Below are 20,284 nucleotides of genomic sequence, written 5' to 3'. Positions count from 1 at the left end.
TTGTAAAGCAGAGCCCAGAGGGAGCAGGGGTGAGGCACCGGGTGCTGCTTTGCCTGGGGAGCTGCTGCTGCTACCCCCAAAACTGCCTGAGGAGCTCCTGGAGCTGTGCGGTGGTGCAGGACAGCAGAAGGGATGGCTGAAGATCATCAGGTCTCTTTCCTAGAGTGATTTTGCCAGGGATTGTTTCTGTTAAGCCGGGAATCCCTTGGGACTCGCAGGGATTGCACAAGAGCTTTCGTGGGTTACCCAGCCCAGGCAGTGCTCCTCACTGCTTTTCTATCCACATTAAGGGTAGTAAATCCTCCTTTTCCATTGCTTAGCAAGCATGGGGAACACCTGACCAAACTTCATCAGCTTCCTTTGGAGAGGAGGGAGGCTGCAGGGTCTTAACTTCAACCTGGATCCACATGGCTGAAATCATGCAGGTCAGCTTCTGGGGTACAGGGAGAGCCTTGCTTTAGCTGTCCAATCTTTGGGCATCGCTGAGGCATAGCACACCACTACCAGCTCCCAGAGGCCCTCATGGTCTTGCTGGAGAATGTCTCAGTGACATGGGAGCAGGGCATCCATCCTGCTTTGTCCTCCTGCTGCTCCATTTCCATTGCTTTCCCTTTGGAGCTCACCAAAGCTTTCCTTCTCTTGTGGGAGATAGTTGATATTCACAACCAGTACATCCGCCTTCTTAAGATTGCTTTGAATGTCACTGTGGAGAGGTGTGACACAGCAGCTGGAGGCAGAAAAGGGATTTTCCCCTGGAATTACATAAATTAGTATTAAACCAGAGGATGTGTCAGTGGTGCTTATCAGAAAGGGTGGCTCTTACTGGTAATGCTGAGACTTGGGAGAGCTGTTCCGCCTGTATGATGTTGATTAGGAAATGTTCCACAGTGGCTTATCTGTTTTAGAGGCAGAACATCCATCTCATGAGTGAGCTCCTCTGTACCTGGAAGGGTGCCCTTCCTCTGGAAACACGGGAGAGATTTAAGCTCCACAAAATGAGGATGGAAAACCAGAAGAGCACACAAGTATCTCATCCTGGATATAAACTGCCCTTGACCTGAGATAATGAACCAGCCAAAGGATAGGACGTTTTTAAGAATACAGCTATTAACCCTAAGGAGAAGGACTTGGGGGTGTTGGGTGAGGAGAAGCTCCCCATGACCCAGCTTCAGTGAGCGATTGAGCCCAAACACCACCCCCCCCCCGTGTGCTGGGCTGCACCCCCAGAGCGTGAGCAGCAGCTCAGGGAGGGGATCCTGCCCCCTGCAGTCCTGATCCAGCTCTGGGGGTTGGAACTGGAGGGTCTTTAAGGTTCTTTCCAACCCAACCCGTTCTGTGATGCTATGAGAGGTTCAGGTCACCACTGGGACACTCCAACTCGCCCAGTCCCAAGCTGTTTCTTCCATTTTGAAGCTGGGTAACAAGGGTCAGATCCATCCCCGCACTGGAATCTCTGCAGCTCCTTGCTCAGCTCTTCAGCCACAAACCAGCTTTGGAGCCAGGACTCCAGTCCCAGACTTTGAAGAAGACACAAAAACCATTTAAGAGCAAAAACCAACAGTTAAACTGTTCCAACCAAAGACATTTGCTGACCTTTTTTAAGGTCCCCAGCTCACCCACAGAAGTCTATCACAACCCATTTCCCTTCTGATTTGGCTGCCCATAGCACCACCGGGCAGCCTTCTAGACTCTTGGGTAGTTTCCCCCACTCCCCACCATGTCCCTGCCCACAGAAGCACGAAGCTCTTGAGACCGCTTGGACCCCGCGCATCACCTTGGAGCTAACGGGAACTTCGACATCCGCGGATTCCCACCTTTCCGGAGGTGAGGGATTTGCTCTTAAAGCTTCCGAGCGGCGGCTTGTGGCGGCGGCAGAGGGCAGCAAAGGCCTGCCGGGGTACGGCTGCGCCGCAGCCAGCCGGGAGCCGCGGTGCGCAGCGAGCCGGAGGGGCCGGGTGGAGCAGGCGGTGGTTTTACACTTACCGACAAGGCATGAACCTGCCCTTTTGAAATGCATCAGGTCCCGAACGCGCGGCTCCGCCGCTGGCTTGGCTCCGAGCAGCGCCGGTGCCTTGCTGAGGCACAGAGGCTGTAGCCAACGGAGGCTGCAGAGACGGAGCCACGGGCTCTGCCTGAGACACAGCCACCCGGTTCCCTTTCGCCTGCCAAGGCAGACCCTACTGCAATGGGATGTTCAAGCTGTTGATATTGATCTGTTGACATCATATTTTCCTGCAAGTCCTGGGAAATTTTTTTCCTCCTTTCTCCTCCTAGATTATCGATAGAAAAAGAAGTCGGGGGAGAGCAGGCTCCAAAGAATACAGCAGCAGATGGAGGACGCCCAAACTGGCATTGCAGAGGGGTAAAAGCAACATGTAAAGTTCACAGCAAAGATGCAACAGCTCCAGGGCTGGCAAACAGGGACAGCAAGTGCAGGGCATGGAGCATGAAGGGAAATGAGAGAGGCTGAGAGAGCTGGGCTGGTTCAGCCTGGAGAAGAGAAGGCTCCTTAAGGGGAGAGCTGAGAGCAGCTCCAGTGCCTAAAGGGGCTGCAGGAAACCTGGAGAGGGGCTTGGGACAAGGGCCTGTAGGGACAGGCCAAGGGGAATGGCTTTAAGCTGCCAGAGGGTGATATGCTTTGGGACAAAAACTGTCCAAGCAGCTCAACTGTTTTCCCCAGCCACAAGTTGTGTGACCTGCAGCTTCCTGAACTGACAGCCCAAACAAAAGCAAGCCAGGTCACAGCAGAGCAGCCCCTGGCAGGGACCCGGGCCCACCACAACTCACAATGTGCATATTTTATTTAAATTAACAAAACTACACGTTTTCCAGGCTGCTTGAAGCGTTCTGTAAAAACTGAACTCGACCTAACCAAAAAAAGGAATATATTTTAATAAGAGCCAGGGACTATTTCTGAAACATACAAGTAGGGCTGAGGAATTAGGAAGTAAAAAACCCCCCCAACACACACACATACACACCCCCCCGTAAACAGATTGTTAGTGTTTGACACACGATTTGGTTTGAAAGCTGCAGCTCCCTCATTGTGAGGAGCCCTTACAAAACACAGTGCTACCCTAAGCTGAGACAAACCGTGGACACATCTATGGGAACAACATAAATATCACGTAAGAACCCAACGTAAAAAAGGACGTTAAAGTTGCAAAGTCGAGCACAGGGCGATGTGCGTTGATTCAGTTCACTTTGTACCTCAACTACTGCAAGCAGGAACACTGCTTGTTCCTTGGTGGGGGTTGGAACGAGATCTTAAAGTCCTTTCCAACCCAAACCATTCTATGATTCAATCCTTGGACCTCCCAGTGCTCACTCTCTGTGTGTAAATTGCTTACAGGTTACATTTTGCTATCGTGTTGAAGCTGTGGTTGCAGCACTTTTTCCTTGTACAGTCAGTGTGCCCCCTCCTTTTATTTCTGTTAAACCGCATTTCCTTTCAGTACAGGGGCACTGTCAGCCCACTTTAAAGAAAAACAGCTCAAGCTTATAAAAACTTATTAGTGTTCCAGTTCAAGTATCCCAAAATCACCCAAAGTTAACTTCCTGAAGTAGTTCTTGGCACTTTTTCTGTCCTACAGTGACTCCACGTGCTCAGACACAGCAGCACACGAGGGACTTCACCCAGAGTGATGGGTTCAATGTTCCTCAGCTCTGACCCCACATCCTGGCTGATGTGCTGCTGAGACCCTAGAGCAGCTCCAGTGCCTAAAAGGGCTACAAGAAACCTGGAGAGGGGGCTTTAGGACAAGGGCCTGTAGGGACAGGCCAAGGGGAATGGCTTGAACCTGCCCGAGGGGAGACTGAGCTGAGCTCTTAGGCAGAAGCTCTTCCCTGTGAGGGTGCTGAGGCACTGATTGGGGTTGGGACTGGATGAGCTTTAAGGTCCCTTCCTACCCAGACCATTCCAGGACTCTATGAATTATCTGAACACCTCACCCCAGCTGAAGTATTGACTCATCTCCAGAAAAATGGGAAGGGAAAGCAAAAGGCAGGGAAAGCTGGTGCTGTATTTGGTTACTAACATGCTTCACACGGTGGCAGGGATGGTCAGAGCTGAATGGAGCAGCAGCAGCCCCATGCAGACAGTGGGGTGGGTGCGCAGGGCAGGCAGGGACCAGCATTGCTGAGCATGAGCTGTTTGCTGGGGTGGGAATTAGGATAAACCAGCACCTCCCAGTGCAAAGCACAGCCCTCCTTGCACAGCCTCAGCTCCTGCCCAGAGCCCTCACTCACAAACCCCAATGTGACAGCAAAGCCAGCACACACGGGCTTTAACTGGACATCATGACACACACATTGAGATCCACTAGAGATGGATTAAGGTTTCATAAATCATCTCATTTCTTGTATTTCCCAATTATATTTCCGTTTTGCAGCCTTAATACTCTGACAATTGATGTGCAACTTCAGAAGTTTTAAGAATCCAAGAACAGTATGTTCCTTCTTCCAGGACTGGCACCTGCTATGACTGTGTGTGGCTTTGGAAGCCTCCCTTCTTTCCCTCATCTCTGACCCTTCACCAACAGACAGCAGCAGCAGATGCTTATCTTTCAGGGACAAAACCAGGAGGGTGAGTTACACGTTACTAGCAGTTAACACAGATGTTTACTAGGATCAGTTATTGAGGCCTTCTGGATCCTCCAGGCCCTGGAATGTGTGCCCGGAGCAGCACAGAACCTTCTGGCCACACTACTTCCCTCACACACCATTAACACTCCTCTTAGCTGGTCCCCAGCATGGCCCAGTTTAAGCCTCCAGCCCAGCTCAGTCCCCTCTCCCCTGACCTACTGCAGTGTCGCAGCCAGACCTGCCCAGGCACAGCACAGGGGTGAGCGACCTCATTGCCAGATTCTGCTCTGAGAAACCAAATATCCACATCAGTCCAATAGTCCCTGGAAGAACCCAGCTCTGCCAAGTATGCTCCATGCCAGCAGTGCAAGAACGGGCTCAGAGGCGCTGGAGCTGAGGACACACTGTCCCTCAGTGGCCTTCTCTTTTCTCCATGGCATGTAAGCACATAAGAATGAATGAGCCATAACAAAAAGAGGAAGACAACAACAGCAAGGGAAGCCAAAGGGGCTGAGAACAGGCTGTGGGAGCAGTCCCTCTGGGAACTCAGGACAGGAGCCCTCCTTTCTCCTGCAACTCAGCTCAAGCATCCAGTTTTTACACTGCCCTATATTTAACAAACAGCTGTAAAACCTACTGAGAAAGCATGCTGCTGCTTCTACTGGGATCTTATGTATCACACACAGGCTACTCCTTTTCCCCGCTCTGCTTCACTCAAGTGACAGGGGTTTGCCGCAAGGCTGTACTGAAGACCTCAAACAAGGTGCAATACAATTATAGGTGGTGGAATTGAATGTTCTTACAATGAAGCGTTAGTTCCCCCCAACCAACACCTTGTTGAAGTTGCACACAAGAAAATACTCCAAGTACCAAATCTGTGCTCCCTGCCTGAGCTATCAGCACCACCTTTATGACAGGTACACAACAGCCAAACAACAACTGCCCAACATCAGCTCTGCCCCTTCCCCTACATCTGAACGGGCGACTTTGCAACCTTAATGCTTTTCTGTCCGGTTTTTACGTGCTGGAGTGTAACGCAATGGACATATCCCTCCCCCCAGAAATGACTACACCAGGTTAAAAAGAGTTTACAAATGCTCTGCTCGGTGTCACGCTCTGTGAAACACACGAGGCACGGGGTGCTCGAGGAGCAAGGCAGGTCGGAGAGGGCTCCTGCCACAGGCCTTGTGCTGTCCTCTGCTCTCCACCCCAGTCTGGGTCCCGATGAGGCCACCTCAGCATTACTCCTGAGCCTCCTTCCGAGCCAGCTTGTAAACCTCCGTGGGTCCGTCCACGTGGGTGATGGTGGTGGTGAGCTGGAGCTCTTCCCCGCTGTTCACACCCAGGTCACCTGAGAAACAAAGTGATTTCATTAGCCCCATCTCACAATGAAATACTTGGAAATTAGAAAGCAAAAGATCCATTTTATTCCCATCAGGCTTTCAGGAGCTACTTGAGTTAGGGACTGTGCAATGTTTCTATAAATGCGTCCTGTTAGAAAGAAGCCATTCCCCCAGGACAAGAGGAATGGCTTTAACTTGACAGAGGGGAAGTTTAGACTGGATATGAGGAAGTTCTTCCCTGTGAGGGTGCTGAGGCGCTGGCACAGGGTGCCCAGAGAAGCTGTGGCTGCCCCATCCCTGGCAATGCTCAAGGCCAGGTTGGACACAGGGGCTTGGAGCAAGCTGCTCCAGTGGAAGGGGTCCCTGCCTGTGGCAGGGGTTGGAACTGGATGAGCTTTAAGGTCCCTTCCAACACAAACCAGGCTGGGATTCTATGATTAACTAAAATGTCTGCTAGGAAAACCAAACTATCATTTGCATCGCATTTTAAAATGCTGAATGTGCACTTTGGCCAAAAAGCAAAATACTCAAAAGGTATCACCCACATTATATCACTCTGCTGCCATGACAGCCTTCAAGATCTTAAAGGCATTTACCATTGGACTGGTCTTCACCATAGTTCTTGTGCGATGGCGCGTACAGGAACATGAGGGCGAACACGTAGAGGTTCCACATCCCATAGATGCCGGTGAAGAAGGCGCTGTTCACTTGTATCGTGATGTCCCCCCACTTCCAGTGGCCTTCTGTCACCTGCCAGGGAGAAAGCAGACACAAGCTGGTCAGTAAGGCTAAAGTCTGCACAAAGACAGAAGTGATCCCCTAAAGCATCAACTTCACCCCAAGGTTTGCCACCTAAAGGGTAGTACCTAGGAGACAACCTCCTTACACCTGAAAACATTACACTTCCATAAATAGAGCTTTTATAGAAGGAAAACCAGGCTGAATAATGCAAAAAGCTCACGTGCTGAATGCTGCCTTGCTGCTTCTGGCTCACAGAGAGGCCTGGGCTGACAGCACCAGCCTCAGACATGCGGAGATTTGTCAAGGTTTAAGGAAGTGTCATCACTATTAATGTTACTCGAAGATGTACAGACTGTTCACACTGAAATGTTGGCTTTCTGGTAAAAAAAACAGACATAAGGGGGAAAGACAAAAGCTAAATGAGCTTAAACTAGGTTAGCTTAGTGACAGGCAATGGCTTTAACCTGCCAGAGGGGATGCTGAGATGAGCTCTTAGGCAGAAGTTCTTCCCTGGGAGGGTGGCGAGGTGCTTGTCCTGTCCCTACAGGCCCTTGTCAAAAGCCTCTCTCCAAAATGACATTTCTGAAACAGATGCAATCTGAAAAGTCACTTGGAATAAACCTTCAGATTCACTTTAGTAGTGATACAAAAACCTTCAGATTCACTTTAGTAGTGACACAAACTCATTTGTACGGAGATGGCTTTGGGGCTCAGAATAAACAGGTCCAGTTACTGCTGAGAACAGCAGGGCTGCAGAGTCCCCCTGGGGAAGACTGAACTCTGGTATTTCTCTGTGGCCATACAAAGCCACCAGGTCCTTTCAATGTGAACAGAACATTTTTCACTCTTGCCGAGTTCTCAGAAATGACTTAAACCCTGTTGGCTGATATTTCAAACAGCACAGCCCAACCCTTCCCGTGAGCCAGGGGCCTTTGTGAAGGCTTCAGGCTGAGCAATTTTATGGCAGTGCTTCAAGTGAAAACAGCTTCTTAAACAGCAAGTTGTTATCAAACCTGCTGGTAACAGGCAGATCTTGTCTGATCAGCGACTGAGTTGTTAGTGGCTATGGAACTGGAGGTTGATGTACTTAGAGGAAGCAGTTTTATCACTCACCTGGCTCACGATGAAGAAGATGACTGTCATTGCTGCGCACGCCAGGGTGATGAGCATCAGGAACTTGAACCTAAAAATCAGCCCCTGTGTGGAGAGAAATGTCACTGGTCACATTAACAGACTCCACAACACCCAGTTTGGGGTTTAGCATATACAAGAGACAAGCATTAAAATACAGGCAAAGAAAAAAAAGGGTCCAACCCACGAAACCCCAAAGCAAAACAACCTCCACCCACTCCTCTGCGCCGGGGTCATATTCTCCGCTCCCCACACGTCTGCATTCCTGCCGGATGCTCCCGGGCGTGCGTGTCTGGACAGCTCTGCCTTTCCATTACATTTGCCTTTGTGACTGGTTTACCAGGAGCTCACGCGGATGAGGAGGCAGGTCAGCCCAAGCCATGGGCTTTCCCTAGGAGGCAGCTCACAGCTTCTGTAGGACAGGCATCTGTGGAGAGCCTGCCTGGCTCAGCAGGACGAGGCAGTGCTTCACCTCCACATCTGTCTGGGAGGGAACTGCAGCAATTCCCAACACCTGTCAAAACTACACTGGCTATTAGAGAAGAACAGGGACTGCAGGATAACTCGCTTGGGAACGTGACTGCAGATTGCTCTTGCTCCCACTGGCTTTACATTTTACTCACAAGCTCTTTTTGCTTTGTTTTCGCACGTGAGTTGTTTTTCTTAACCTGTTTCTGGAATTCTGCTGGAAATGTCAGTGTCTGCGCAATTACTGAGCCACACTGCAACAACAAATGACTATTAATTTAACTCTTCCGGATCAGATTCATGCTGTCTGTACACAGAGCACAGCCCCAGCAGCTCCACAATACAAGCTCAAGTCCTGTGCTAAAGGGAAAGACGCATAATTTCTGCTTGAAATTCTCTCCATTCCAATTTCCTATTTTTTATGTGCATTCCTGATGGGTGATAACAGACTTGTTTATATCAGAAGTGACCATTAGTTAAGAGAACAACATTAGTGTGTCAATATTTATCACCCATGGAAACAACAAGCACTCTCAGCTTAAGCATTACAGTGTGCTCCTTGTGTTTTGCAGCAGTTAAAGACAGCTAGGGCAGAAACAACATACAAAATCATGGGCTAAAAGCAGGGATAGTAGGCTGAACGCGTCACAGTTTGATCCTAGCAGGACAGTTTCCCTCCTGCAACTTGGCTGGGAAAAGACAACCCCAAAAATACTGACAGCCTAGAAAACAGGGTGGTCTTAGCAATACTTTCCATTAAATACAGTCCTTAATATTACAGGAGAAATGAGGTGTGAGGACCTGATGTGCTTACAACTTACAGTGATTTCAATGGTAATTTGGGCAATTTACTTCTGTTCTCCAGCACTGTTCAGTATGCTGGGAGGTGGCAAGTACTGACAGAAAAGGAGAGGGAGCTTACATAGCCTAACAGGTTAAAGCATTCCATTGGGAATAAAGACCCAAACAAAGAAGAAGCTTCACACCAGTCAAACCAAAAGGCGTTTAGGGGATTTGAGCGTAAGAAAGCTGGTGAAGATCAGATCTCCCAGTTCAGGACTGTACGGATAGGGAATGTCTCAGTATAGACTTTCAGGTCAAAAATGCATTTATAAAGTAAAGAATCTGTGCAGCGAGGAGGGCCATTACCTCGTAATGAAGGCGGCGAGCCTTGCTCATGGCTGGGAGGCTTGACTGCTTCCCACTGATGTTCCTGAACACTTGGAAGACCATAAAACACAGGAAGAGGAAATAGAGACACAGGCAGATTCCTGCAACTATAATAAAGGCCATCTGTGCAGCCTGAGTCAAGGGAACATGGTATGAGCTGAACAAGGAGAACAGAAACATTATTCAAGTGATTCCCTTCTTTTAGTATCATCCCAAAGGTCAGAACTGCACTTTTACTTGATGAGCTTGGTGGGGAGCAGGGGCTCTGTGACCCCAGACACACCAAACACTGCCTGAGTGACATTGCCAAGGAGATTTGGGAAGCTGCTGCCAGCCAACAAGCTCCAGCGAGGCTCCTGCAAGAGGGATGGGCGTTGTGGAAGGAGAACTGATCCCATTAGCTTATCTCAGCCCAGGGATCAAAATTAATGGCAGCATAACAAGCCCTTTCAGTAGGATCTGGAAGAGCAATGCATGGAAATGCCTCAGCAATGCTTGCCTGAGTAATAGCAGCAAATGGAGGTCCCCAAAGCAGATGTTGTCGAGGCTGGGGGATAAAGTATCATGGGTGCTGGTGTTATTGTGATGACCCCCAGGACCTAAATTCCCCAATGCTTCCCTGCAAATCTCAGGCATCTTGGAGAGGTTCAGCTCTGCAGTGACCTCCCCAAGCACAGCACCAGTCCCCGGGGGTACCAGCTCCAAACCTACCAGGGCTGCTTCTTCCAAATGACACCAGCATCTCCCACCCACCCCTCACAGCCCTGGAATGCCGGAAGGAGGAGGGTTTCCTACACCCTCCCTCTCCCACCAACACAGACAGAGCCTGCCCTGAGCGAGGGGTGAAGGATACAGCCAGCTCCGTGCCAACCTCAGTGGTCCAGATGCTGTAGAAGGGGTTCTTCAGCTGCACTCCCCTGCAAAGAGGAGAGAAAACATTGAGCTATCACAGAAGCCAACAAGCTTAACCTGCTGGTCCCTGCTGCAGGAGGTGGCCAGAAGCCTCAGCTTGTGGTGTGTACCTACCTCTCACACATGTCAAAGATGAAGAGGCAGAAGGAGCCAACAGCTATGGGTCCAACCTGCTTCCAGTACCCCGAGAGACGATTCCGCTCATTCTGGTCCTGATCAGAGGGTCAAGAAATGGAGAGGAGGAAGAAAAAAAGGAGAAGCAAGTTAGGCTGAAGTCTTCTCACCTGGTGCAAGCCCCACAATGTTGTTTGCAGCACTTAACAAGCAGAAGGGAGTTTCATCAGGGTATCGCTGCAATTGGGGCAGGAAGCCACTTTCCCTCCTGTGTGGTACCCACCATCATGTGCTCCCCACAGAAGATGATCCAGAAAGACAGGAGCATGGCATAGAAAATGCCTTGTCGAATGTCTCCAAAGAGCAACATCCAAGTCCAGTCGAATCCGATGGAAAACCACTCCACGGGGATGTTAATGAATGTCATGGAGATTCCCAGAGCAAAGATGACCCTGGAGGGGCAGAAACGGAATCTCTTTCCAGCTTGCAAGGAGAGGACAGAGCCCCAGCAGCCAAAGCTGTGCATGAGGAGCAACACAAGAACACCCAGCACTGCTGGGCAGTGTCACCTTCTGCCAGCAAACCCTGGGAGACTGAGTCCCTGTGAGCAGCTGTGGACGAACGCAGCTCCTCATTCCCTGTGAGTTTAATGGGCAAGAATCATAGAATCATAGAAGAGTTAGGGTTGGAAAGGACCTCGAGATCATCCAGTTCCAACCCCCCTGCCATGGGCAGGGACACCTCACACTAAACCATCCCACACAAGGCTTCATCCAACCTGGCCTTGAGCACCGCCAGGGATGGAGCGCTCACAACCTCCCTGGGCAACCCATTCCAGTGCCTCACCACCCTCACAGGAAAGAATTTCCTCCTTAGATCCAACCTAAACTTCCCCTATTTAAGTTTGAACCCGTTACCCCTTGTCCTGTCACTACAGTCCCTGACGAAGAGTCCCTCCCCAGCATCCCTATAGGCCCCCTTCAGATACTGGAAGGCTGCTCTGAGGTCTCCATGCAGCCTTCTCTTCTCCAGGCTGAAGAGAAGCTATCGAGGTCTCCTGCTCCCAGTGAGCCCGGGTGGAGGGAGGGGAAAGGGAAGAGACCATTCCTGTCTCTCCACACATGGATTCTGGGAGCAACAACCACCTTGGTCAGAGTGCTCTCACTTGAGGGTCACCATAGCCAGTGCACAAGCCCCTACTCACTTCTCCAGCAGGACAGGAGCACGTGTCATCAGTGTGATCCGTCTCCAGTACCAGACCATGATGATTAAAATGCTGGGTGTGAGGAAGGTCTTCATGGCAAACCACACTTTTGTAAAGCCTCCGTTCTGATGGATGCCCTAAGGAAAAAAACAGGGTGGAATGCGATGGCTGTAAAGGGTTTAGCATCATTACTCCATGCTCCTCCTTAGAGGATCTGACAGGAGAGGCATGTAGGCAGTAGTACATGTAAGCACACGTAGATCACAGAATCCCAGCCTGGTTTGTGTTGGAAGAGACCTTAAAGCTCCTCCAGCCCCAAGCCCTGCCACGGGCAGGGACCCCTTCCACTGGAGCAGCTTGCTCCAAGCCCCTGTGTCCAACCTGGCCTTGAGCACTGCCAGGGATGGGGCAGCCACAGCTTCTCTGGGCACCCTGTGCCAGCGCCTCAGCACCCTCACAGGGAAGAGCTTCTGCCTAAGAGCTCAGCTCAGCCTCCCCTTGGCAGGTTCAACCCCTTGCCCTATCACTCCAGTCCCTAATGAAGAGTCCCTCTCCAGCATCCTTGTAGCCCCCTTCAGACACCAGAAGCTGCTCTGAGGTCTCCACACAGCTTCTCTTCTCCAGGCTGAACAGCCCCAGCTTTCTCAGCCTGTCAAGATGCAGCTGCTCTTTGAAGGACGTGGTTTATCCAACACAGGAAAGGGAGCAGGTTCCTATTTAGCACCCGAGGTGTCTGAGCAGGCTTCAGGAGTCCTGAAAACTAATACCGAGACATAGCTTCTACCACAAGGTGCAGAGCACTCGGGACGGGGACACTGACACAGCACGGAGAGAGCTGGCAGAATTGCTCTCAGACAAGTAACAAGATACTCATGAAGCCAAGTCACCACCAGTGGGAAGAGCATCAGCCAAATGAATGCATCTCTCCAGACACACATCCCTCCCACCTCTGTCTGCAGTCACCACAGCTCACTGATCCTGCTGAGAGGGATGGTGGTGGGAGGTTTTCCAGCTGGGAAAAGTACCAGCCATAAGGGAGGGCAGAAGCAGGGACAGCTGACAGCCAACCCAAACATCTGCATGGCCATAGCCAACGCCAAGAGAGACCAGGTCCCCTCTGAGCCCTGCTGGCCTGTTCCTTCCTGAGCTCCAATCCATAAGAGGCAGGGCTTAATCAGATGGAGGACTCATCACTCAAACCAGTCTGTGGTGGCGAGGAGAGGACATAGGGGAGCTCCCGGAGCCACGGAGGTGATCCCAGGGCAGTGCAGGAGGGTGGCCCTGCTCCAGGCTTGGGGAGGGCTCCTCAGAAGAGAGCAGTCAATGAGCGCATCCCTTGGGAAGGAGGGAGGTCACATCTGCCGGCAGGAGCTGCCCATGATGAAGAGCAGGACCTCGCTGTGGATCAGAGGAGCCCTCAGGCAGACCACAGACAGAAGCAGGTCAGGCACTTACCACGAGGCGGATGTCCTTGATCTCCCCGATGCCCACGTTAATGCCCTTCCTCTCGTTCACAGGCAGGCGGATGTTGAGCAGGTAGTACTTGTGAGCCACGCTGCCGATCTCCATGAAGGGCAGGAAGTCACAGTCATAGTGACGGCCCTCGGACTCCAGGGTCTAGAGAAAGGGCACAGAACGCTGTGGTCAGCCTTGGATGGGCTCCCTCCATTGGGAGCGTCTGCAAAACCCTAACAGTGGGACCACTCCTAGCACTGAGAGCCTGTTTGCCAATTCCAACCTTCCCAGGGAATGCCTGTGACAGACAGTGGCTTGGGGACATTCTTCAAGGGTTTTGTTGGTTTGGGTCAGAGTCAAGAGCAGGTTCACCTTTCAGGCTCTTGAATACTCCCCAGAGTCAAAGGAGCCTCTCAAGATGAAAGACTATGTTGGGATCCAAGCTTCCTCCCTCAGCAGCATCACTTAAGCCCAAACAAAAGATGCAGCTCCCTCACACGTATCTTGATGTGGAGTTTAAGTCCTGTTTTACTAGCAATGCTCCTCTCTGTACCTCAGATGTAATCACTGCATAGATGTGGCTGTATGCAAGGGTACAAGTGTCACTGGAGATGTAAGTGGGTTGCTGAAAGGGACTGTGAAATGGGAGAAGACAGAGCTGAAAACCAGGGCCTGGGGAAGAGACGCCAGATTAATTTAAGCACTGGAATTACAGTCTGCAGCACAGGAAGAAACGTGGATTTAAACAAGGTGCTGTTCTCCTCTGGCTGTGCTTGCTGCCCCTAAGCCTTGGAGCCTGGGGCATTGAGAAGCTATTCTAACAAACTTCTCCGGGTTCCTGGAGCGCTGCAGTGTCCCTGGGACTATATCCCCACCACTCCTGTAATAAAGTTGTGTTCACCACAAGCACAAGAAGGAAAGGTCTGAGTTCTCTAAGATGGTTTGGGGTACATAATGCTCAAAGCATTTTTGTTGCAGACAGCACCTCTGCAACACCTCACACCTCTTCTTCCTTACAGTTGTAAGTCTACCCCCAGCTTCACCCCCTTCTCTTGTATCACCAGACAGGACCAATTGCACATGGAGCACATCAGGTTTTCACAGGTTTTGAGCTGACACATTTTTAAGTTATGATTGAACAATTCCATGCTTCTAGGAAGCACCAAGGAGGAAAGGAAGACAACTCCCAACATAATCTACAGCCCCCACCTCCAGCATCATCAAAACCCCTTACTTTTGGTGAGCCAAAGGTGCATTTCAGCTTCCTGATCTCTATTGCATGTGCTATTTCCTTCCAGTCATCAAACATGTCATCACGATACGCCAGTGACACATCCAGGGTGATCTCTGCATTCTCTTCTGCAAGAGTAAGGAGACATCAGGTTTGTCAGAGAGGAAAGGTACAGAGGATCAGATGGGTACCAGAGCCTGTAGACACAGAGAGGACCTTACAGAGACCCACAGCTATGGAGGGGAGTGGAAGATTTTGCATTCAAAACAATACAGATGAAATCACCCTTTTCAAAACGTTTATCTCCTTTCCAGCAGAGAAGGAAGGATCTTCACTGGTCATAAAGGTCTGAGATCCTCCTAATGTACCATGACTTACAGCTTATGTTATGGTTGTGGGTGAGCAGCATTATTTATTCATATAGCATTCGAAATAATAATTCGTGTAGAACTGGAGCCCAGACAGCTGCAGAGACAGAGTAAGCCAAAAGCAACCCAACAGCTTCTTCACCGGGGCTGGCTGAGGGATAATAAAGACAGGCTTCTATATAGACCTTCTGCAGGTAACACAAGGTGCGCAGTACGTCCTTCTGCTTCAGGAAGCAACTATTTCACATCATAGGATTTGCTTAAATCAACACTGAAAGAGTGTTTATAGGAAACGACAAAAATGATGAAGTACATAACTCTGGCTGGTTAGATGAGCTATAGAAAGCAGAAGGCATGCAACTATCATAGAATGGTTGGGGCTGAAGGGACCTTAAAGCTCACCCAGTTCCAACCCCTGCCATGGGCAGGAACACCTTCCACTGGGGCAGCTTGCTCCAAGCCCCATCCAACTTGGCCTTGAGCACTGCCAGGGATGGGGCAACACCTGCAGGGATGGGGCACTTCTGTTGTCATGCCTAAATGAACAAAGCCATCTATTAATGTAACCTTGTGTTTCTTCTGGCTGCAAGCACATCATCCATAAACACTGAAGCCTAACATCTTGAAGGTCTAGAACATGCCCCTTAACAACAAGATGCATTCTACCAAAGAGATGTTAAATGAAGGGAACAAAAAGGGTCACTGGGATCTTTGGGTGGACGGGAAGGAAGGAAGCAGGGAAAGGCACTGCTGGGCAGAGTCATAACTCATCACCAAAAGTATAAATTGCTTCAGAATTGTCCAGAACTTGGATCCTCTGCTCTTCAGAGATAAGCCAGGGCCCCCAGAGTAAGAGCACGCTACTCAAACCTCCTTTAAGAAGAAATTTAAAACCCTTTAAATTAATTTAATTAATTAATTAAACCCCTTTAATTAAAAGACTTTAGCTGTGCTGGCCTTGCTGGAAAGCCCCTCGGGAGCAGCCACACATGCTGGAGGTGGCGTTTTCTGTGTGTGGTGGTCAGCTCAAGCCATTCTCCGTCAGACTTTTGAAACCCTCCCCTCCACATCCACACCGGCACCGATTTGTTCCTGCCTTTACAGATGCACCAGTGTGCACATGCGTGAACACACACTGAGCTTATGTGTAAGGTCACCACGTCAAGCGTGCATGGGAGCAGGCAGCTCATCCTCTCCTGGATGTGTCACAGGGAGCACAACTGCTTTTAGATATGCTCTTGCTAGGAGGCTCCCAAGAGGCTGCTGCTGCAAGAAGGAAACGAGGCTGGAACAGGCTTATTTAAGTGCCATAACTGAGCAAGTTCATGAATTACAGTTGAAGGCTGCCAAGGAGCAACACATAAACATGCTTTAAAACCCAAGGCAAGTCTGTACCAGCTCTAGCAGATGTAAAACCCTCCTATTCACCAGGCACAGATCCCAGGGAAGGTTCTGAAAGAGAAACATGTTCTGAAACGAGCATATGCATGCTTCAACCTAGCCTCTTTTCATAGACCAGCACACTCTGAAAGCTACAGCTGTTGGGAAAGCTATGGAAAAGCATTACTAGATGGCTACGGAACCATGATCCATAGAGAAGTGTTGGAAAATGGCAACGGAACCACTTGCGCCACCGATCCAGCACTGCTCTCACTGCAAACCGCTCACCCTTTCAAGCTTGTGGCACACTTTGAGCTCAGGAGGTCAGAAATGCCTCTGTGGATCTAATCTGAGCCACACACACATTCCACTAGGGCTGTGTCACTGCACAGCCAGACACCAACATGCTCCATCCCATAAGGATGTGAAAGGCTTCCCCAATATCAACACCCATAGGTCTGCACCAGGAGCCCTCTGCATGGGCACAGGGCTGGCTGCTCTCCTGGCAGCACATGGGACCGGCTGCAAAGACACATCAAGCCTTGATGAGCTTTGAAGTTCAGCTCTGAACGCAATTTGGTCTCCATCAGTCCTTCAGGGAGGCTGTGTCATGTCTAGGAGCAAGCAGGAGTTTCTCAAGCCCTGAGGGTCCCACGTATTTGTCGTCTTCTTCAGCTACATTTTTGCTGGGGCAATGTGGCACACTCACCCCAAAAGATGGGAAGGGGTGTGGATGGTATCTGTGGTCCAGACATGCTATTTATACAGTGTTTGAAGGTGGCTCCATTATGTATCTGATGTGGATGCATCAAGGTTTTTCTGAGCATTTCGTTTCTTTCCACACATGATCAATAGCACCCAGACTGGTGCCAGGCTCCTTTCCACAGCAGCCATTAGTCAGGGTGCCATGAAACATGAATTTGCCATCTCAGATCCACTATTTAGAAGACCAGCAAAACAGATAAATGGGAACATAGAGTTAAACTTGGCCTAGCTACAAAGAGCTACAAACTTCATTTCAGAAGCCATAAAACCAAGCAGAATGCTTGGGATTGAATCCAACAAAAACAGCTTTCATTATTTCTTCTTTGCAACCCAAATGTTGCTGTTGCCATCGAGTATGAAAAGCAGAAGGCAGAAGATGTGCTGGTGTGGGCCTTTACAGGCTGGTGGAATAGAACCTCCCTCTGAATTTCCATCAGTCTCTGCATTTGGGTAATGCCCCCCCGTAGAAAGAGGAGTGTACAAAGACCCTTTGAGACTGTCACCATAAAATACATATAAATATGTGTGTATATACATATATACACATAAATATATACACAGGGAGAAGGGAGAAAAGCAGCAGCTGATGTTCCACCATGCTTCGTTCCAAGACACAAGAAAGGTGTTTGAAACCAGTGTTATTTACTATTAAAACAGCGGAGCAAGAGGCAAGGACTCACAGTGAAGCCAGTCTTTACTTCTGGAAGTACTGAAAGATCAGACTATTTTAACCATTCAAGGCTGAGCCACAGCAGAAAAGGTAAAAGACATGAATAAAGAGAAACCACCACTGCAAACCTGTGCTAAGCTCCTCAGAGGCCAACATGTTGAGGAAAGCAGTTATTCAGTTCCTCCACACATGATGATCAAGGTAGAAATTTCTGCCCTATTCAGTACCAAGAGATGAAAAGCCCCATGCCAGGAAGCTTCATCTCTCAAGGACCATGTCAGCGCAGCTCCCCATGGCACGCTCCAGATTAGCTTTGCCTGCATAGATCTTGTGGATGACATCTAGATTACTTGGAGCCAGGAGAACTGCTTCTGGTATCAGCAGCTCAAGTGCCGAGTGGCAGCCTCACCAGTATCACTGGATAAGATTAAAAGTCCTACAGAGACAAGACAGGTTTGTTTAGGTGATTAAGTATTCCAGGTATGAACGATGAGAAGACACACTCCTGCTGGGTTCCAGCTTTGAGCTTTCTTGCTAAGTCTCCAGGTGCAAGGCTACACATGGAACCATAGAAACATCAAATGGTTTGTGTTGGAAAGGAGCTTAAAGCCCATCCAGCTCCAACCCCTGCCCCGGGCAGGGACCCCTTCCACTGGAGCAGCTTGCTCCAAGCCCCTGTGTCCAACCTGGCCTTGAGCACTGCCAGGGATGGGGCAGCCACAGCTTCTCTGGGCACCCTGTGCCAGCGCCTCAGCACCCTCCCAGGCAAGAGCTTCTGCCTAAGAGCTCAGCTCAGTCTCCCCTCGGGCAGGTTCAAGCCATTCCCCTTGGCCTGGCCCTACAGGCCCTTGTCCCAAGCCCCTCTCCAGGTTCCCTGCAGCCCCTTTAGGCACTGGAGCTGCTCTCAGGTCTCCCCTTCAGGAGCCTTCTCTTGTCCAGGCTGCCCCAGCCCAGCTCTCTCAGCCTGGCTCCAGAGCAGAGCTGCTCCAGCCCTCGCAGCAGCTCCGTGGCCTCCTCTGCCCTCGCTCCAGCAGCTCCACGTCCCTCTTGTGCTGCTGCCCCAGAGCTGGATCAGGGCTGCGGGGGGGTCTCACCTCTAGAGATGCTCTGGAGCAGGTCAGAGCTATGCCCCTGCAGTGAGGGGCTCCCCAGTACCTGCCATGCTCTGAGCACCAGTGTATTTTTTCACAGTGGCATTTTACTGCCACACATTCGGTGCCCAGGATCTTTTCCATGATTCACTTTGCTGTGTGACATTCACACAGGATGGCTTTACTCACTGTACAATGGGCTAAAAATAGAGAAGTTGTTTCAGAAGGTGGCTCTGTGCCATCTGCATACTAATGCAGCTGTCTGGAAAGGATCATATGCAAGGGAACAGAGGAAACACTAGAATTATTTGCATTGCATTCCCATGCTTCACCAGCTCTCTAAAACTACAAAACCCTCCAAGGAGACCAAAATGGGCTGAACTTGAACAGGAGTCTACAGTGCTCGGCCAGCCCACTGTGCACAAGGGCTTTCCAACTGCAAAGAAACCAGGAGACATCTCACTACATTTTAAGCTCACTAGATGGAAAGAGAGATGAAAACACTGAGCTTTTTTTACAGTGAAAGTCTGTAAAGGCCCCTCCGTGCTTTATGCCATCTGATACATAAAGGTGTCATTACCTGATGCCCAGCACTTTGTCCTTAGGGATGTCGCTTTCCCGGATGGCAATTAAATGGTCAGCAGTTTCAGGTTTACTTTTCCACAAAGTTAAACTGAGGCAGGATGAGCCCACCTCTAGGGGCTCCTAAAGCCTCTGGTAGCCAGGGAGCCAACAGCCCCCAGGGCCCTGCTCCAGCTAAGGATGTTAAACAGAACTGTGGCTGCCCCATCCCTGGCAGTGCTCAAGGCCAGGTTGGACACAGGGGCTTGGAGCAAGCTGCTCCAGTGGAAGGGGTCCCTGCCCGTGGCAGGGGATTGGGACTGGATAAGCTTTAAGCTCCCTTCAACCCAAACCAGTCTGGGACTCCATAAACACAAGGGAAGTAGCTCAGCTTCTTAACATCTGCATTTTTAAAACATCAGCATTTCAAAATCATTCCTGAACATCTGCATTAAGGAACTCCAGAGCAAGTTTCCAAGATGAATGTGATAAAGGCTGGTTTCTCCTCCTCCAAGTGCCAATCCCACAGGATGTTACAGGATGCCTGGCCCCTGCAAGCCTCAAATTGACTTTAACATCTTTGGACCATGCTGCAGGGTTCTGGGAGCCAGCGGAGACCAGGATGTGTCCCCAGGGAGCAGGCAGCAGCTTCAGGCGGGTAAGAGCATCTGCAGTTAGCAGGCAGCACTGCTTTCCTAGATGATCTGAACAGCTTCAAGACGGTCATTACGAGGGTGACTGGCAGAGGCTTTAACACTGCAACGCCTTCCAGGAGCCATCCCTGGTTTGGCACCAGCCCCTGCTGGCACTGACTCCAGCAGGATGACTGCTGGCTTTGAGGTCACTCGAAGCTTAAGGGAGAAGAAGCTGGAATTGTCAGTTTAAGAGAAGAAATGAGGTTATTTCACATGGTTGGTGTTTCACATCTTCAGTGTTGCCTCTTGAGGAGCTAATTCCAATCACCCCATTGATGAAGTTCTTACACTGATGCAAAGTTAGCAGCAAGATACAGAGACAAATGCAATTATTTTGGCTTAACAAGATTTAGTTTAATAGTGTATAACCTCTCAGAGCACAATCTAGCAACCAACAACCA

The 20,284-nt window shown here is 50.1% G+C and overlaps 1 protein-coding gene across 2 annotated transcripts in view; it reads right to left on the bottom strand.

The window, feature by feature from the left end:
• Nucleotides 1-2,783: 2,783 nt before the first annotated feature.
• The window catches only part of WLS (Wnt ligand secretion mediator), a 35,170-nt gene continuing 17,669 nt past the window's right edge, over nucleotides 2,784-20,284 (bottom strand). For both annotated transcript variants that reach the window (XM_065673057.1, XM_065673058.1), the window contains exons 3-12: nucleotides 14,357-14,481; nucleotides 13,123-13,284; nucleotides 11,668-11,804; nucleotides 10,747-10,915; nucleotides 10,464-10,561; nucleotides 10,291-10,354; nucleotides 9,417-9,560; nucleotides 7,782-7,865; nucleotides 6,524-6,677; nucleotides 2,784-5,935 (exon numbers count right to left, since the gene is read on the bottom strand). In XM_065673057.1, the coding sequence (XP_065529129.1) occupies nucleotides 5,826-5,935; nucleotides 6,524-6,677; nucleotides 7,782-7,865; nucleotides 9,417-9,560; nucleotides 10,291-10,354; nucleotides 10,464-10,561; nucleotides 10,747-10,915; nucleotides 11,668-11,804; nucleotides 13,123-13,284; nucleotides 14,357-14,481 (1,247 nt within the window). In that variant the 3' untranslated portion in view covers nucleotides 2,784-5,825. The remainder of the gene's footprint in view (nucleotides 5,936-6,523; nucleotides 6,678-7,781; nucleotides 7,866-9,416; nucleotides 9,561-10,290; nucleotides 10,355-10,463; nucleotides 10,562-10,746; nucleotides 10,916-11,667; nucleotides 11,805-13,122; nucleotides 13,285-14,356; nucleotides 14,482-20,284) is intronic.

Source organism: Lathamus discolor, chromosome 3, assembly GCF_037157495.1.
Source record: "Lathamus discolor isolate bLatDis1 chromosome 3, bLatDis1.hap1, whole genome shotgun sequence".
Classification (NCBI taxonomy): Eukaryota; Metazoa; Chordata; class Aves; order Psittaciformes; family Psittacidae; genus Lathamus; species Lathamus discolor.
The sequence above is the reverse complement of the archived record's forward strand: the minus strand, read 5'-3'. Positions and strand labels throughout refer to the sequence as shown.